At 52.2% G+C, this 17184-nt stretch overlaps 1 protein-coding gene and 1 long non-coding RNA gene across 6 annotated transcripts in view; one reads left to right on the top strand and one right to left on the bottom strand.

Annotated features, from left to right (window-relative positions):
• Window positions 1-749: 749 nt before the first annotated feature.
• The window catches only part of FRMD5 (FERM domain containing 5), a 321183-nt gene continuing 304748 nt past the window's right edge, over window positions 750-17184 (bottom strand). For 2 of the 4 annotated variants that reach the window (XM_086363251.1, XM_086363253.1), the window contains exons 8-14: window positions 16400-16488; window positions 13373-13436; window positions 12735-12826; window positions 10073-10147; window positions 9448-9516; window positions 8457-8563; window positions 1011-2180 (exon numbers count right to left, since the gene is read on the bottom strand). In XM_086363251.1, the coding sequence (XP_086219377.1) occupies window positions 1603-2180; window positions 8457-8563; window positions 9448-9516; window positions 10073-10147; window positions 12735-12826; window positions 13373-13436; window positions 16400-16488 (1074 nt within the window). In that variant the 3' untranslated portion in view covers window positions 1011-1602. Of the gene's footprint in view, window positions 958-1010; window positions 2181-8456; window positions 8564-9447; window positions 9517-10072; window positions 10148-12734; window positions 12827-13372; window positions 13437-16399; window positions 16489-17184 lie in introns of those variants that run through there. The other 2 variants (XM_086363254.1, XM_086363252.1) reach the window with 2 other exon arrangements.
• On the top strand, window positions 4232-7687 carry LOC147349140 (uncharacterized). Of its 2 annotated transcripts, none has more exons than XR_015149477.1 (2): window positions 4232-4313; window positions 7467-7687. It is a non-coding gene; the product is annotated as an uncharacterized LOC147349140 (long non-coding RNA). The 2 variants fall into 2 exon arrangements; XR_015149478.1 differs by lacking the exon at window positions 4232-4313 and adding an exon at window positions 4830-4948.

Raw genomic sequence — 17184 nt, 5'->3', positions numbered from 1 at the left:
ATTTCGTAATACCCACCTTAAAAAAGAACTCTGTTTATTCCATGGCTGTTATATTCTGTACATGGATATGGTTCTGCCACCTCAGAGGACACACTAGGGCAAAGCAGACCTGCACGTGACTCTCTGTTCTGCGCGCCCCAGCAATCTGTCCACGGACCATCTACCTACGTCCTCCAGCCCCACATGACTTGGAACTCTCTCCCTGAGATGAAAACAAGTTCTTGTGTGTGAGCGGCTGTAAGTGTTGCAGAGCTTGGGCCGCGGACCCCACACTCGCCCTTCACACTTCTGCCTGCTTCCAACGGCTCTCAGCCAGGACAGCCAGCGTTTTCCTACAGCTTTCGTCTTCCTGGTGAAGAGGATGACCCTAGGGGGCAGTGTTTCTACAGCTAAGTGTTGGTCTCTGCCACGTTCACCTTTTGGAGGCATCTGTTAGAACTCTTATTTAAAGAGATTCTTTTCCTGGTCCCTTCCAAGGCTGGTTGATCTTGGAATTCTATTTTCTGAAGCTTTTCATTCTCAGGATCAGTTTCTTTCTTGCATCTTTTAAGTTCATCAGGCTCTCTTTTTCTTACTCCATAAAGTAAAAACAAAAGGTGAATTGATAAGAAAATAATATTTTGTTGTTAAAATATAAATTGAAATAGTCTTTTCTAGGGGGAGAGGGGTGTACAAAATAAGTACTGCTGTGTGATCTCAACAGTCTCTCCGGTACCTCAGCTCTGGTTTCTGTTAACCGTACTTAGTCCAGCGTCTGACAGTGCTGTCTACTGCTGGCGCCACTGAATTCACCTATTGCTTCTGGAGCACTGTAAAAGTCTTGAGGTCCTTAGAAAAAGTCACAGGAGTCTAAGTTGATTATACAGAACTCATGGTGATGCTCCCTAGGATCTAGTCTAAGGGGACAGACTTATCCCACCCCTGCTGCTGTAGCAGTGGTCGTTTCAGATCCCCACTCTACTCAGATTTGAAAGAAAGAAAAGGAAAAGAAAATCCAACTCAGACCGTCATAAGAAGCAACTTTCCATTTAATCGTTCTACATGGATGTTTACTTTTTTTTTTAAAAGCTCTGTCTGGGAAGAAAACCTAGACAGTCCCCATTGTCCAGGCCCCTGACCTGCCCTGCTGAGGCTGCAGTGATGAGTCTGCTGGGCCCCCAGCAGGGAAGCTCCTGCGGTAAACAGAAGACGACAGCCCTCTAGTCTTCAACTAGTGTCTCATCTGCTGGGTGACACTACTGTGAGAATCAGTAATAACAAAATAAATTATTTTTGATATCTTCAAAATAATACACATCTATGAAAAATCAAAATTCAGAACCAAAAATTATCCTGCAAATTGGGAGGATGAGAAACGGAGTTGCTGAGCCTTTCTTGAGAGAACCTCTGAAGGAAATGAGTTTTCCCAGTTAGTTTAGACAAGGCGTGTGCCTAGCCCCTTTCTTCTTCTGGGAAACGACCCTCCTAGGCTGTGGACTTTCTGAGTCATGAGAGGAGGACTTGGAACATGTGCCGATGGTTCCGCGATGGGCCCCATTGCTGGGAACGGGTAGCCGGGCTCCTTGGTCCACCTGGCTAGTTATTGGGAGGATTCATGCCTTCTCAGGTGTCAATGAGCAGGCTCACCACTGAGCGGATTTTGCAGGCAAACCATCGCCTGAGGGGACAAAAGTATTGATAGTGGAATTGTTCAAACTCGGGGGTCTGGCGGATATCGCGGAAAAAGGCAATGTCAAGGTCAGACTCAGTAAGGATGATCAGGAGGAGGAGCAAAACAAAGAGGAGTCCCATGGTCACAAGGAGCAAACGGAGGACACTTAAAACAAACTTATTCACCTGTTCCTCCTCCGGCCTGCCGTGCCCCTGACACAGGGCCCTCAGCTCGCCCCCAAGGGCCTCCAGCTCGGCAGCAGTTGGGGTGCTGGCCTCAGACTCCTTCTCCTCCTCGATGCTGCAGGTTGCCCCGTTGATCTGCCGGGAGAGCAGCATCAGCTCTAGGCTGTGCTCGGCCACAGGGGTGGGCAGCACGCTGTCCGCAGGGCTGTAAGCCTCGTCCGCGATCACGGCGACTCGCTCGTTGCTGTCTGCCCGGCTGCTTCTCGCGTGAGGCAGGAACGTGTCCCCGTGGGAGGAGGCACGTACTGGGGTGGAGTGGGCGCTGTCCCGCAGGGACTCGAGGCCTAGAAAGACAAAGGGGAAGTGAGCAGGCCTTTGTGTACCAGCGCGCTTTGTGTGGTGGAGGCAGCCCCGTTCCGTTTGGTCACTGATGTCTTTGGAAGCCCCTCTGCAGCCCCACGTCGTCGCCCCTGCTCTCTGTTTTGATGCATCAAGAGTATGACCAGAGAAGCAGCAGGAATCAGGGTGTCACTGGCTGTAAGTTTCTGTTTTGTTTTTTTCCTCTCTTTGCTTATAGTTTTGGCCATAGTCGTTACAGACTCTGCCTTTCCTGCCTTTGGTGTCCTGGCTCAGCCCAACCTGAAAGAGAATTGCAAACTATCTCTGACCCAGAGCTGGGGTTTTGGTTCAGGGAGCTGAGGGTCTTGAGAGGCAGGAATGAAGAGGAGACTGTTTTGCCCAATGGGGCCTCATCAGTTACCTATTCTGGAGCTGAGTGTCCTCCTGACACCTGAACACACTGCTCCTTGAACTCGTGAGTTCATCTTTTGGACTTCTGCAGTTGCTGTCAGTCTCTTCAGCCTCCACTCTTAGCTGTACTGACCTAGAGTGGGGTGAAAACCCAACCTGCTCTTCCTAAGTGCTTGCCCTCTCTTTTCACCTTCGAATGAGCCGGGTCCAGAACAGGTGAAGCCAGGGGAGTCAGCCTGGAGTGTAGACTGGTCTCTGAGAAGAGGACCAGTGGGAAATTCCCTTACGTTTGTCTGGAGGAAGGGTCTTCTGGCCCTAAAAGTGCTCATTATTCTCTTTCTCAGAACATTTCTCACTTTCCAGAGCTTAAGCTCTGGTAGGGAAAAACAGAAACTGGTTACTTCCCTCAACCAAACAGCCGCCACCCAGGCCTGAGGATGTGGACTCAGACTGGCTGAGCACCCTGTCACCGTGCTCTCTGTCACCAAGCTCCCAAGAAAAAGGCTTCTTGTTTCAGGCTCAGTGTCTGCATTTCCCACTCCTGGACACACTGGTGCTGCCGGAGTGGCCCTCCCTACCTTTGTGGTCCACATCAAGAGAAGCTTGTCCCTTTCTATTGCTCTGAAATTGACCTTGACTGCCCCAGACTGAACCAGATTCCCAAGTAGTAAAGATCTGACCTAACCAGGGCTGCTTAGGGAGTTTTCTGGCTCAGGGTTAGCTTCTTTTAAAAGGTGCCAGTCACCTTTCAGAAGCAGTGTGTCTCATCTTCGTTAGCTTCCTTGTAGGGTAGTCAGTTGCAGCCAGGCCGCCTGCCTGCCCAGGCTGCTTCAGCCGTTCTCAGCATATGCACAGTTACAGGTTCTCCAGAGGAATGAACGAGTGGCTGGGGTGAGTGGGGCAGATGGCAGCCCCCCGTTCTCCGCCTCTGCTCCCCATCACATCACCGTTAGTGTACTCGCCACAGCTCTCAGCTCCTGCTTTCAGAAGGTTCATGGGTCCTGGCTGTATTTCCTTTGTCCCTATGCTCTAAACTCTTAAATCTGTATAATGTTTTAAACATTTCAAAGCACTTTTATCTTTCAACATTCTTCATGAAGTAGATAGGGCAAGAGGTTATAAAACTTTCCAGAGTCATGTGGTTGGTTGGTACTGGCAAAGGCGATGGTAGCGTCCTAGCATCTTTCTATTCCATGGTGCTGACGACCATCCAGCTGGATTCCGGGGAGCGGAACAGCGGGCCAGGATGAATTAAGTGAACAGCCTGCACCTGGCTTAGATTTAAGTTGCCCAAGAAACTGTCATGAAATAAAGTAGAATTAAGAGCCTGTCCCTTGTTGCAGCGCCTTCGATGTTCCTCTGCTCTCTGTTCCCCTCTTCTGCCCCCACTGCACGTGTAGCCTGAGAAACACGTGCCTGCGAGTGTGAAGTGGGTTCCTGATAGAACAGAAGCCTTTTCAGGCCCTGACTACACGTGATGCTGGCTCAGCTCCTTTCCCAAATCCTCTTGTGGCTCTCTGTTCTCGGGAACCTCCTCTCCCTTGCACCTCACAAGGACAGCTCTGATGGCAGATTTTCCAGCACATGACCAGATTAGCTGCCAGAAGCCACTTCACTGCAATCTCAGCTTGGCCTACAATTCAGCTCTGAGCTTGCTGGGGAAGGTGAGAGGCAAAGGCTGTGACATGAGAAAGCACAATCAGAGGGACCGCAGAAGCCACGTCACCGTGAGTTGTTGGTGCTCTCAGTAAGCAAGATACTGGCTACGCATGCATTTTTCCCCTAAGGAGAGCGCCCGACAGACAAAATTATTCAGTAAATATTAGTCTTCTATTCCCCCAACAGCAGGCTTCCCTGGTGGCTCAGACAGTAAAGATTCCACCTGCAATGCAGGAGACCCAGGTTCACTCCCTGGAGAAGGGAATGGCCACCCACTCTCAGATCCACCTGTAAGGTGATCTTAAATCATCACTCCTATGCCACGTTAGTCCTGTACAGAGCTTCAGGTTTCAGTAGAAATCATCACTCGCCTCAAGCCTGTTGTTCTGGGATGGCTCAGGTGGGCGGCACAGCAAGACAGAGGGTGTCTCTTTACCTTGGAGGTGCTCCAGCTGATCGCCTTGCCTGGAGTCGGCTCCCAGTGGGCTGGGGGGCACAGCGGTCAGGAGCCTCCCCTGAAGCCGGGGCCCCAGCCTCAGGATGCGCACGCTCAGGGGCCGGAGGCAGTGATTAGTCAGCCGGAGCTGAACTCGGACTCGCGTGTGAATCTTAATCAGGCTTTTCCCCATGGTGGCCCAGGAAGGCAGGCACGTCTTCAGTGGAAACCAGCTGGTCTCCTCATGGGACCAGCCAGGAAGAGAAGGTACAGGGGGTCACGGAAGGAAACCCAACCAGGGACGCAGGCTTTTTCACTGATCACACGCCATGGCAGCCCCTTCACAGTGCCTCCCGTGCTGGAGACAGCAGAGCGGCTCTGAGAGGCCAAGCTTATCAGGGCCCTGGATTCAGTTAGAAGCACTTAGACCCATAAAAAGTAATGTTTTCCCAGCCTGTAGAGCTGGTTCCCTGAGGCCCGTTATCAGGGCCCCAGGCCTCTCAGAGGGTTAGGGACCAAGAGGGTAGGGGTGATGCCAGAGGGGAGAGGAAGCGGGACCGCCCCAGAAAACCCAGGATGTGAAGCCACAGAGTCAGGGGGCCTTGTGATGTGAGGCTCTGATGTGTGAGGAGGGGGCTCTGCGGCTGGAAATGGGCCCTGTCCTCTGCTGGGCTCTGTGCAGGCTGGTTGCTGACTGGTGCCCCCGGGGGTACAGTGAGTGACAGGAACGGACATACCTCTCTGGGTCAGGCCTGTGCTAATGTGTTATCTTGGCATCCCTGAGAGCAGAGGGCAGGGCCAACCAGTGCAGGCTTCTGTTTAAAGGTTTCAGTTCAGTGAGATTACATGGTTTCATTCAAACTGCAATGTTACGTTAATGTTTTTGCTGTTTACCCCCATTTTTGGAGAAAAACAAAGCTTTCCCCTGGAAAAGGCAAATGGTTTCTGTGATAACAATTTATATGGTGTATGGACTGCAGGAAAGACAACCCCTGATGGAGCATGAGCCCATGTCAAATGTCCATAACTTCCTGAGAGTTGTGCTGGTTTGTGCCCTTCTCTGAGGCCCCCGTCACGTCCCTCCCACCCTTCCCTGCCTGGTTGGGTGGACAGTGGGGATCAGCCATGTTAGGGGCTTTAAAGGCAAAACTGCCCTCAGAGATGATGCAGCTGAACTTTCTCCTCCTGAAATGATCCATTCTTTATTTCACTAGGTTTCATGACCCCTGTACTTCCTAGGTGGCGCAGTGATAAAGAGTCTGCCTGCCAGTGCAGGAAACACAGGAGATGTGGGTTCGATCCCTGGGTCGGGCGCCAGTCCATGGGGTTGCAAAGAGTCGGACGTCACTGAGTGACTAAGCACATGGCTCATACCTCTCTCCTGCTCTGCTTAAGAAGTCATGTACTGTCTGGGCTTCCCAGGTGGCGCTGGTGGTAAAGAACCAGTGCCAGTGCAGGGGACATAAGAGACGTGTGTTCGATCCCTGGGTCAGGAAGATCCTCTGGAGAAGGAAATGGCAACCCACTCCAGCATTCTCATGGAGAATCCCATGGACAGAGGAGCCTGGCAGGCCATGGTCCATAGGGTCGCAGAGAGTCGGACACGACTGAAGTGACTAAGCACGCATGCACGCACTGGTAAGAGCCACTTAACTGCTGAAGTCTTGTATTTTTTCCAAGGCAGATGTCCATCTGCCTCTTCTCACACTGACTTTCATTCTGCCTGTGAGTTTATTCCCACTGGGGCAGTTCTGAGCTGCCTGCTCCCTCCTGGGTCTAAATGGGCCCTGGGTGGGGATGGAGGCTGTGCTTGACTGTAGGCAGCCTGGGGCACAGGGTGTGAGGAGCAGGGTGGCTTGGGGAGGAGCACTGGGACGGAGGCCTGCTGGGCTGTCATCTGCCAGGTGTCAAGTTCTGAGGCTGAGCTTTTGAGGCCAGGCCCTGGCCTTTGGGGGAGAGGGGTTCTCTGCTCTAACGGCTTTCATGTGGCCTCTGCCCTCTGCATCCTCCTTGGCCATTTTGCAAGCTCAGGTGACTTTTGGATGTTGAGGAGCTTACTGCTGCTACGATGGGAGGAGGCTGAAGGCATAGCCAGCGCTGGCTGGGAGCTGAGGCGGCCCCATTGCTTGTCTTGGAGAAGCCTGAGAACAGTGTCCCCACCCCTGGGGTGTTGCTAACCCTGCTTGCAGCTACTCCCGATGACCTGTATCCCCACCTGGATGGCCCCAGTCTCCCCTCTTCTGGGAATGCTGGTTTTCTTGATATTCTTCCCTATACTGGGGAGCAGTAATGCCCGAGGCTGCTCTGTGATTCCTGTATTAGTGCCAGCTCCCCCTGGGGGTGGCCCTTCTCTCTGGGAGGACAGCTGTCCCGACTTTCTGCAGGAGTCCTGGGATGGACCTGATGGCAAAAAGGGCCTCAGAGAGGGGAGGAAGATATGTATCCTCAAAAGATGAGAAGACATTCCGCTTTGCTGAGATGCACACCCCAGAATGAGAGAGCCGGGCTCAGTTCTCCACTGAAGAGTCAGATAGGAAAAACCCAGGGGCAGTGTCTGATGACAGCCAGAACTCAGTAATTCCATACCTGCTTGGTACTTTACAAGGCCACCCCACCCATGACACCCATCCCCCCCTACAGTGGGGTCAACAGGCTCAGGTTAAGCAAGCTGCCCCAGAAAATGCACGGCAGAGCTCCTGTGCTGACCTCAGCTTTCTGTCTGGACCAGGGCTCTCTGCAGTGCTTGCTGCTGCCAGTCAGTGCTTTCGTCTCTTTACTTGCACAGGGACTGATCCAAATCTGCCTGCCAACGCAGGGGCCATGGGTTTGATCCCTTGTCCGGGAAGACCCCACATGCCTCGGAGCAACTGAACCTGTGTTCCACAACAGTAGACCACCACACAGAGAAGCTCGAGCACTGCCACAACTGGAGAAAGCCCGCACGCAACAAGGAAGATCTGGCGCCACCAAAAATCATAAAATAATAAAGTACTCGCACATACACCAGCTTCTTCACAGCCCCATGGAGTTTTACAAATGGAGCACTATGGTACTCCCATAATTAAGGCAGCTGATGGTGGCTGCCCGGCCGGGGCTCTTAACCCCTAGCCTATTAGTAGTTCTGTGCCATACTCAGGTGATGCAGTCACTGACACATCATTAAATTCTAAGCACAAGCCAGGGATCCTCCTAGAGGAGCAGCAGAACAATGTCCTTCCTAACCTAAGGGATTCTCCGTTTTCATTAACAAACAGCATTCCCACAGAAAGGGCTGAGGGCCTTCCCTCCCCAGCCTCCAGGACAGAGAGGTATGAAGCAGTCATATTCTGTGTCCTGTTCCTTGACACCTTCTGAGGCCTTCCAAAATGTCATCTTCAGGAAGGAAAGCACTCAACTTTATACCCATATCAGGCCTGTGGGGCAGCCCGGGTCAGTGACCACAGCTGACAACAAGAGTCCTAGAGTCTCCTCATGTTATTAACAGTCCAGAGACTGGAGGGGTGTCAGCCTCAGCTACGGGGGTGTCTGGTTTGGTGAAGATACATAGACTTTGTCGTTCTTCCGCCTCCACCAAGAGGACAGATTTCTACAAAAGGAGAAGGTGGTGGCAGCTACTGGAATGCTTCAGGACCATGCAAACGGGTTTTCATTTCCTGGTGAACTGCCTCACCCACCTTGATCCTTTAGGCTGTAGAGACCGGGTATCAGATCTGGAACACCAGTGAAAGCCTGCAATGTGGAGGGACCCTGGGTCACCTCCAGAGCTCGGGCTCACCTTCCATGATGGAGATGTGAACAGCTCTCCTGCGGGTCCTGGGGACGCTGCTCAGCCTTGGGCCGTGGGTTATGGAGGGACAGCTGCGGCTGGGGACCATCCCCGCTCTGAGGTTAAAGAAAAAGAGAACTCTTGACTCAGTGCACAGACAGATAGAGAGTTGACTAGTTGTATTCTAGTTACATAGAATTGCCTGGCTGTGTTAAGTTTTGTTTTTTAAAATCATTATCCCCTTTAGTCCCTGGATCCCAGTCAGAGACACTACTTCAAACCTGTCAATCTCCTAACATCCCAGACCCACCAGAACCTTTCTTTAGTGTGGCAGTGGTGCCACCAGTCCCTGGGCAGGACTCAGGGGGGTAGAGCCCAGGATATGCGGCACTCCTAAAAATGTGCCTAAGACCGATTCTGCAGCCTCCCCTGACTTCCCACAGGGGCTGCTGGTGGCTGCGGCTCCGTGTGAAGGCAGGAGTAATGACCTCTCCCATTCACAGAGGTCAGGCTGGCGGCAACCCCAGCCCTCTTAGCCAATCGTCTTCTCCCCGGGTCTCATCAGGTTCTAGGAGATGGACTCCTGGACATGCCTGATTTACACTTACACATAAAGCATGGATCCTGAAACTATTTCAGACCTAGTGTGACTGACTTCCTTTCACGGACTGTTTACAGAACCCATGAAATCTTGCTGCTTAGGCGTGTCCGCTGAAGTCTGTGACTAATCTGAGGACTTGGGATGACAAAGAGAATTACCCAGGAAGGAGGCTCCTGGGTCCCATGTATTGTCTTGGCTGCATTTACCCACCTGCCCTCATTCTCCATCAGGGCTCAGGGAACCAGGGTCAGCCTGTTCTGTAGGCCTTTGGCCGAGACTGGTCTCCTCAGCCTCCTGCCTGGTTTGGGAGCTGTCATGGCCAGAATCTTCATAGCGCTCAACTTAAGATCCTGAGATCTGATCTGGGACCTGGCTGGGGGTAAGCCCCTGGCAGCTTACCTGTGTATTTCTGGTGGCTCCCGCTTGATCTTGGCACTAGACTCCATTACTTCTTTCGCAACTCGGCCGCTGTAAGTAGTAAAATAAAACATGCAGCAGGAAGTGAGACAGTGTTCCAGGACGCGCTCTCTCTAAGATCTCAGATAACTGGCTGCACTGGGAAGTAGCCTCTTTGGCTTACCCCATCCCAGTGTTCAGGCCACTGAGAAGGGCTTGCTTGTGGGGGTAAAGAGCCCTAAGGCGTCCTGAAAGCTCTCTATCTGGAGGCTTTGGGATCTTCCGTTCTCATTTAAAGAATGATTCTTCATTGTCCAGCATGTTCCAAAAATATTGCCTCAAAAAAAGATCTTTAGACAAAAATGAGAGGCATCACTGTTACAGTTCTTATTTTGCTGCTTTTGTAAGAGGAGGAGGAGAAGATACATATTGTCAAGCCCTACAGGCAAACAGCTGCAGAGAAGGAAATAGTCAAAGGGTTAGGAGATAGGAGAACCGGATGGAAACCACAGGCTTTTCTGGAGGTTCCCAGCATCTCTGTTCTCAAGGGTAAGGACCACTGAGCCACTGTGCTCCAGGGAAGGGTCTGAAAATAGGTCCATAGTGGTTACTTACTGTCACTATTTACCTGTATCGGAACCGGCTCCCTTTAAAGAATAAATTGCTGCTGGACACTGTGCGCACTTGGCTTGACTTCTCCAGCCTGCAGCAAGGCAAAGTCCAGTGTGACAGACGGCCTGCGAGGCCTTACCGCCTAAGGCAGCGCGTCCCCAGCTCCTTCCAAGGGCTACTTGAGGAAACCCTTTGGGAAAAGGCCCTTCACAGCCCCACTTGTTTCTGACTCTCCTTCAGCCCCTGAGGGCCACACTCACGGCCTCAGTGCTGGGGGTGGGCAGGCTGCAACCTGCTTCCATATCAGGAGTGTACGGGCTCCTCAGGAGTGCCGGCTGGGGCTCCCCAGGAGGACCGAAAGAATAAACGTTAGGGCCAGGGGCTGGCCGAGTAAGAGAATGCCACCCGCTGAACCTCAGCCAGGCCTCTGTTAGCAGTGTGCCCTGGGCAGGTGTCTCTTTCCTCTCCCAGTCTTCTCTATAAAATAGTGGAGCTGGGACTTCTTGACCTCAGGAGTCCCTCCCAGAACCAGCATCTGAGAGTTCATGTGGATATCTGGGTAACTGTGGGTGGAGAAGAGAGGAGAGTCTGCCTTCCTATTCTGTCTCCTCCTTGGAGAGAATCTACAGTGTGGTATCACTTTAGAGACTCTGAAAAGCCCTGAAATGAAAAAACTAGCTGAACTTTAGTACAAGTTCCACCATTTATTTGAACTCGGACCCATTCGCCCTCTCTCAGAATACCTACTAACACCGCTGTCCAGGCTGTGGACAGCCTATCTATCCTCTTGAGTGACCTCTGTGACCTCTTTAGTCCTCTCACACTTGGACAAGAAAGCTTGGATAGAGCTCCCCAGATTGAATCTCCTAAGACCCAGCTCCACCCACAACACGCCCTGGGTTGCATGTCGTGCTAACCCAGCTGGGAACCAATCTGGTCCAAAGCCTCTGTCCTGAGCGGTCAGTGAACATTTAGGGAGGCGTCCCTATATCCAGGAACAGCAGTTCCTGGGGACACCATCCCCACCTGTGTCAGGGCTCCACGAGCCTCTGAGCCTACCTGCCCTCCTGCCTAAGCACATTTTTTTTTTTTTTTTGCTTCAAAATATTTAATACGTGTCAGATATGCAGTTACATTTTTATCGGAGCACGTTCTTGAGTCTGACCCAGCCAGCACCTTGTGAAACACTAGGCCAGACACAAAGCAGGGATCTGAATGCATGGCAGATGCTGAGTGAGGCCAGAGCGGCTCTTGATAGAGACTGGGCATAAGTGGGGATCGGACCCAGGATGCAGGCTTCTAATACTTAATTAGTAGTCAGTGGAAAACAGTGGCAAGCAGCCCTGGTTTCCACTGTGGGTGCTGTCAGGGTGTGGAGATCTATTCATGAAAGACTCAGAAACTGAGTTTGGTCACAGGTTCAGACCATGGCACAGAGGGAAAAGCAAAGGTAGGCCTCCAAAAACAATGGTGAGATGTTCTCCTGGCTTTCCTTGGACAGCCAGGGATTGAAAAGGAGGGAAATGGGACCACATGAAAGTCTTCCGCGTGCCTTCTCCATGAGAAGAAAGAAGCCCACTCAGGTGAGAGTTCTGGCTGTCAATTCAGTTCCTCCCCCCAATTCTGGTATCAAATGCACAGAAGTTATTACACAGCTCAGAAAACCTGCCCAAGGAATAGCCTCTGGGGAGGAGGGAGGAACAGGGAGGAGACATCCCACAGCAGGCAGCAGAGTCCTTGGAGTGGGGAGGATGGGGCCCCCTGACCCCCTCCAGCCCCCTTCCCCTGACAGGGAGAACTATGGCCTGTCAGAGGAGAAATATACTACACATCCTGTCTTTGTTGTTCTGATCAAGATGCAGCTTATTAAGGGATAAATCACTACATTCTGTTTTAAAAACAAGACCAAGAGTTTTAGCAAACATACTTTTTCTGGCATCACCCCAGTTTGTTGATGGGCTATTTCTTTGCTTCTTGATGCTTTTATAACCACTTTCTTAAAATTGGGCACAAAAGCCTCAGTATAACTTTACAAAATCATTTAGTAAGCTGTGCTCTAAGCTGGTATCTCAGTAACAGACAAGTCCTTGCTCCCTCCAGCTACCCCAACGCCGGGCTCCCGGGCGCTTGGCCTGTCACTGGCAACATCTCTGTCAGTGACACGCCAGGAAGGGCTGGGCCTCAACTGCAGCTCAGCACCAGGCCACCCACTGGGGAGTGGGCCCCAGAGTCTCTCCAAGACTTAGGAAACTGTTCTGGGTTGTGCCTGTTCCTTCATGGAGCTGTTGTATTCTGGGTCGCCCATGCCTCTGAATGGCTCCACAGGGCTAGCTTACAGATACCCATGGGCTTTCTCTGGCCCAAGCCTTCCCCTAGGAAGACACAGAACTGCTCTGCCACGGGGGATGCGGTGGGTGCGGGGGGCGGGCAGCTGTCCAAGGACATCACAAGGTAGACCCCTTGGGCAGCTCTGCTGAGGCACTCTCCCAGACCTCAGCTTTGACCCTCCAGCTGGTACAGTCACCTGGAAAGGACTCTGGGTTTTATAAGGAAGCCCAGCGCTGTCATCTCGTGTTCGCCTTTGTCAGTTTCTTGGTTTCCTGCCCATCATTGCTCTAAAAGTTGATTCTCTGACTCTGCCGTGATCAAGGCAGTCCCCACCCCAGGTATCCACTCACTTGTAGAAGGCTTGGTTCTCGATTCCACATTTCCAGAGGTGCTTGCAGGCTTCTGGAGTTGGAGCAAAATATGTGAGAATAATTTTCTTTTCCTACAAAAAATCCCACATAGGAACAGCTGAGTGTGGATGGAGACGCGAAGGGTGAAGTGGGCCAGGACACTGACCCCGGGGCTGTCTGAGGGTTCCCTACCGCTCCCAGGGATCGGCTTCAGGTGGGGAGAGCAGCCTCAGCACCCACGGGCAGAGCTCAGGTCAGTGTGCAAGGGCACGCCTGGCAGTCAGGTCCCGTCGGAGTGAGTCTCCGCTGGCCTAGCGTGAACGAGACGAGCCCTCCCCAGAGAGAGTGGCACTCTCATCTGGAATTTTCTTCTTCTTTTTGGGGGTGTTTATTATCTTCCTGGAATTTTCATATGGAAGCAAAAGAATCTTACTTTGTACTTTCTGGAGGTATGGAACCTTAGGGGTCACCAGCGTCCCTGACGAAGTCCCTGTGCTCCAGGGCCTAGCCACCTCCATTCCTCACCTCCATATCTTGCCCTTGGTCCTGACTTAGCCTGCAGGCGGCTTAGCTCTACCTTGGTGGGCCACCTTGGTTCAGCCCCGGCCCTCCCTGAAGAGAAGGAAACTAGCACTCACCTCTTTCTGACTTACGTATAAATAAAAGGTCTTTCCTTCAAATTTCAGCTTGGTCACCTCATTCCTAGAAGCACAAAGAGAGCGCCTGTCAGCTCGCTGTGGGCCGCCTGTTGACAGCTAAGTCTCGTAGATGCACAGCCCACCCCGACTGGAAGGGGCTCCAGGCACAGACACAGTTTTAGCCAAAATTAGAACCGAAACAAGACAGCAGCGCAGGGGCCTTAGAGAACAGTCGCTGAAACAGTTCACCCCACAGTTTCTGGTCAATCACTATCATAATAGGGTGATAGGAGGATTTCGGGCTCATCAACAGTGGCTGTAAAAGGGAAATGTCTGCACGGGCAGTGAGTCTAGGTAGAGTGGTCCTGGGCCATTTCAGGATTTGGTTCATAACACAGGTGCATTATCTAGGTGGGACTGTCAAATGTAAGGTGCCACAGGTAGCTGATGAGGCCAAAGTTCAAGATACAGCAAATAATGAGAAACAATGCAACCGGGTTCTGAGGGAGCTGAGTCTTTCAGGTGACGGTGCCACTGGATGGAGAATGCAGTTTAATGCAGACAAATGTCAGACGATCTCGGGGAGGGGGCAGGGCAACATACCAGAGAGAGGACAGATTACATGGAACAGTCATGCAGCGTACTGACCAGGAAAGGGGCTTAGGGGTTTGTGTAGAAAAATCCTTGAAGCCACCAGCCCAGTGAATGGCTGCAGTAAAAGAGGCAAACAGGATACTGGGGTACATCGCCCGCAGGACAGACACAAATCAGAAGAAGTGACATGGTTACTGTACATGGCACAGCTTCGACCTCACCTCCACATCCTGCTCTCAGCCTTGGTGACATTTACAAAGTGGGAAAACGGACCGGGGTCTTAGCTTAGGTGGTTGTCCCTGAGAGCCAGAGGACCAGGCCTCTGCATCGACCGAGGCCTCAACTTCCCTTCCACTGATCTGCCTGACAGCTTCCCTGTGGAGCCCGAAGGCCCCCTCCTACCTCACTGGGGCAGAGTCTATTTTTCTACCCTCTCCCCGCGCAGGGAGGTCTGACCACGCATATCTGCCTCCACTTGGCTTCTTCCTCTTTGCGATTTCTAGGGAGCTTTTCCTCAACATCCTAGAATGGCAGCAGAAATAAGAACAGTGTACCCGGCTTACTCCCGGACAGAACTCCTGGGGCAGAGGAAGGCCACTTGTTCCCTGGAAGCCACGGCCGGGTCAGGATGAGAGCTCGCACTGCTGACCACCAGTTCCGAGCTCATACGAGCCACGTGGGGTTCCTTCCCTGTGAGGCTCCCTCCCAGGCAATCCACCTCTCGTACACGTACAGAATACCGTACTTATCAATCGACTGATAACATAAACAAGCACATGGATCATCTCGGCTTCAACAAGCAAGGTAGGAAAGGAGAAAATTTTCTGTTGGGAGTCAGATTGAAGTTTACATCTGTTACTCTGACGTTGAGAGAGATGAAGAGACTTCCTGAAGAAGTGGGCTGTGAGAGAAGCCAGAGAAGGAAAAGGGTCTGGGGCAGCCTGGAGAGCTGCAGTAGGGCTTCTGGAGGGTGAGGGTCCTTTAGGGACCACCGGCCCTGGTGACAGGCGAGTCCTCCATGTTTTTAGCTAAAATGTTCCCTACCAGTTGCCTCATGTGACAGCTGGCCTGGTCGGAGTGTGGCCAGGATGTGGGTGCTCTGGGAACGTCAGACCACCCAGAGGCTCCATGTGGCAAGTGCCCCTCACGAGGAGAGCGGTGCCTGACTCTGCTCAGTGTCTGAAAAGATCTGGTTGGACAGAAGACCCCAAACCCTCACCATCTTCACCTAGAGAGTGCAGTGAGTGAGGCCAACTTGGGAAGGTCGGGCAAACTGGAGTGTTGGGGTGTACCCCAGTTAGTGCAGTGCAGCAGGCCCACCCTGGAAAGGGGTTTTCTGGGGAACGCGGCCTGATTGGGCACATTTGGGGAGCAGTTTCATGAGCACTCTCATGATGACTGTGTCTCCAAGCTTCACAAAAGTCACGAAGGTTGGAAAGGGGGTGTCTGGCCTGCAGCACCCCCGGCAGAAAGCTCGCCAGGGAGAGCTCTGTCCTCGGGTTTCCCACCAGCTCTTCTGGAGAAGGCCAAGGGGATAAGCCAGGAGCAGGCTTCCGTGGCTAGCCCTGCTGGGCCAAGGAAAGCTGCTTGTCCAAGCCCCTGAGGAGCGGACCAGCTCAGACCTGGCAGCCTAAAGGGAGGTTCAGGGGTCGCAGGGGCCGAGGAGAATGTGCAGCATGGTCTGATGAGGCTGCACGGTGTCTGCGTGCCCCCGAGAAAGATTCTCTTAGAGAGCCACGTGTCCATCAACAAACCAGAGTCTGCGGCTTCAGCTCACAGAGCCCTGCCGCAGAACAGACCCCGGCAGATGAGCAGGGAGGAAGCAGTCCGTGCAGCTGCAGTGGGGGCTCCTGCCTGCCGGAGACGGGAGTGGGAGGGGACAAAGGGGAGGCATGTGACTCCTGGAGGCCGAGGACCCCTAAGCCCTGAAAGGGGATGGGAGACAGCAGCGTCTGTTTCCATAGGCAGTGCCCCCCGAGAGGTTCAGTCTGAGGAGAGTGTTTTGCAGAGCACCAGGGTAACTTCTGTCTGCTCCAGGGTCACTGCAAGCCCTCCTTTGTTAGGAGAGTGGGTAAGAAGTGACCCTCCCTGAGATGCTATTGCCCCCAGGAGAGGTCAGTCCCAAGGACTCGGTTCTCATAGGAACTTTGCTTCCCTGACACTGGCTCCAGCTCTAGACCTCATCCTACACAGGAACCAAGTATCCACACCCTTTCTCTCTCTGGAGAGGCTGATGGCTCTCAGGAACACCCCTTTGGAAGAACAGGATCCCTAGAAGAGACCGCTACCTTCACCAGTTACCATTACGGACGCAAGGCTTAGGAGAGGGTTCAGAACCAGAACTCGCCCACTCACAGACAAAGGACATGGGAACCACAGCCCTCCCCAGCTGGTGAGGGGTAAAAAGCCTGTTTTGGAAATGAAGATACTCACCATTTAATGAAGTGGACCCTCTTGTTTCCTTGCAGAACAACAAACCCAAAAGGAGTGAAGGCCAGAAACGCAGCATTTCCTGACACGTCCTGTAACATAAAGATTTCTCATAGGACCGTGCAGGCATAAGAACACAGCTGTCCTCTGAGGATATAGGGTTAATACTTGGCAACCAGTCACAGAGGGAAGAGCTTGGCATTTGAAAGGAACAGGCAAGTTTCTTACCTTTCCTGAGCCTCAGTGGCCTTAATTTAAGTTGTAGATTATAATACCAGTCTTAGAAAGCTGTTGCGAATATCCAGAGAACACATTGCTGGGGGGATTGTAAAATGGTCCAGTCACTTTGGAAAGCAGTTTGGGAGTTCCTCAGATTGATAAAGGTAGAGTTACCATGTGACCCAGCAATTCCACTCCTAGGTATGTGCCCAAGAGAACTGAAAACATACGTTCACACAGAAACTTGTGCATGAACGTTCAGAGCAGGACTATTCATAGCAGCTGCAAAGTGGAAATAATCTCAATGTCCATCAGCTGACAGATGAATAAACAAAATGTGGCACATGCATACAATGGAATATTATTTGGCAGTAAAAAGGAATGAAGTTCTGACACCTGCAACAACACAGATGAACCTTGGAAACACTGTGCCAAGTGGAAGAAGCCAGTTAATCAGAGAGCACACGGTGTACGCTTGCGTTTATATGACTTGTCCAGAACAGGCAAATCCACAGAGACAAAAAGTGTGTTTCCGGTTGCCAGAGGCTGCGGGGAAATGGGGGTGGGGA

The sequence above is a fragment of the Bos grunniens genome, chromosome 21, assembly GCF_055505025.1.
Source record: "Bos grunniens cultivar Pamir isolate PY7600 chromosome 21, Bosgru_T2T1.0, whole genome shotgun sequence".
NCBI classification, from domain to species: domain Eukaryota; kingdom Metazoa; phylum Chordata; class Mammalia; order Artiodactyla; family Bovidae; genus Bos; species Bos grunniens.
This window is presented reverse-complemented; position numbering and strand designations above follow the sequence as displayed.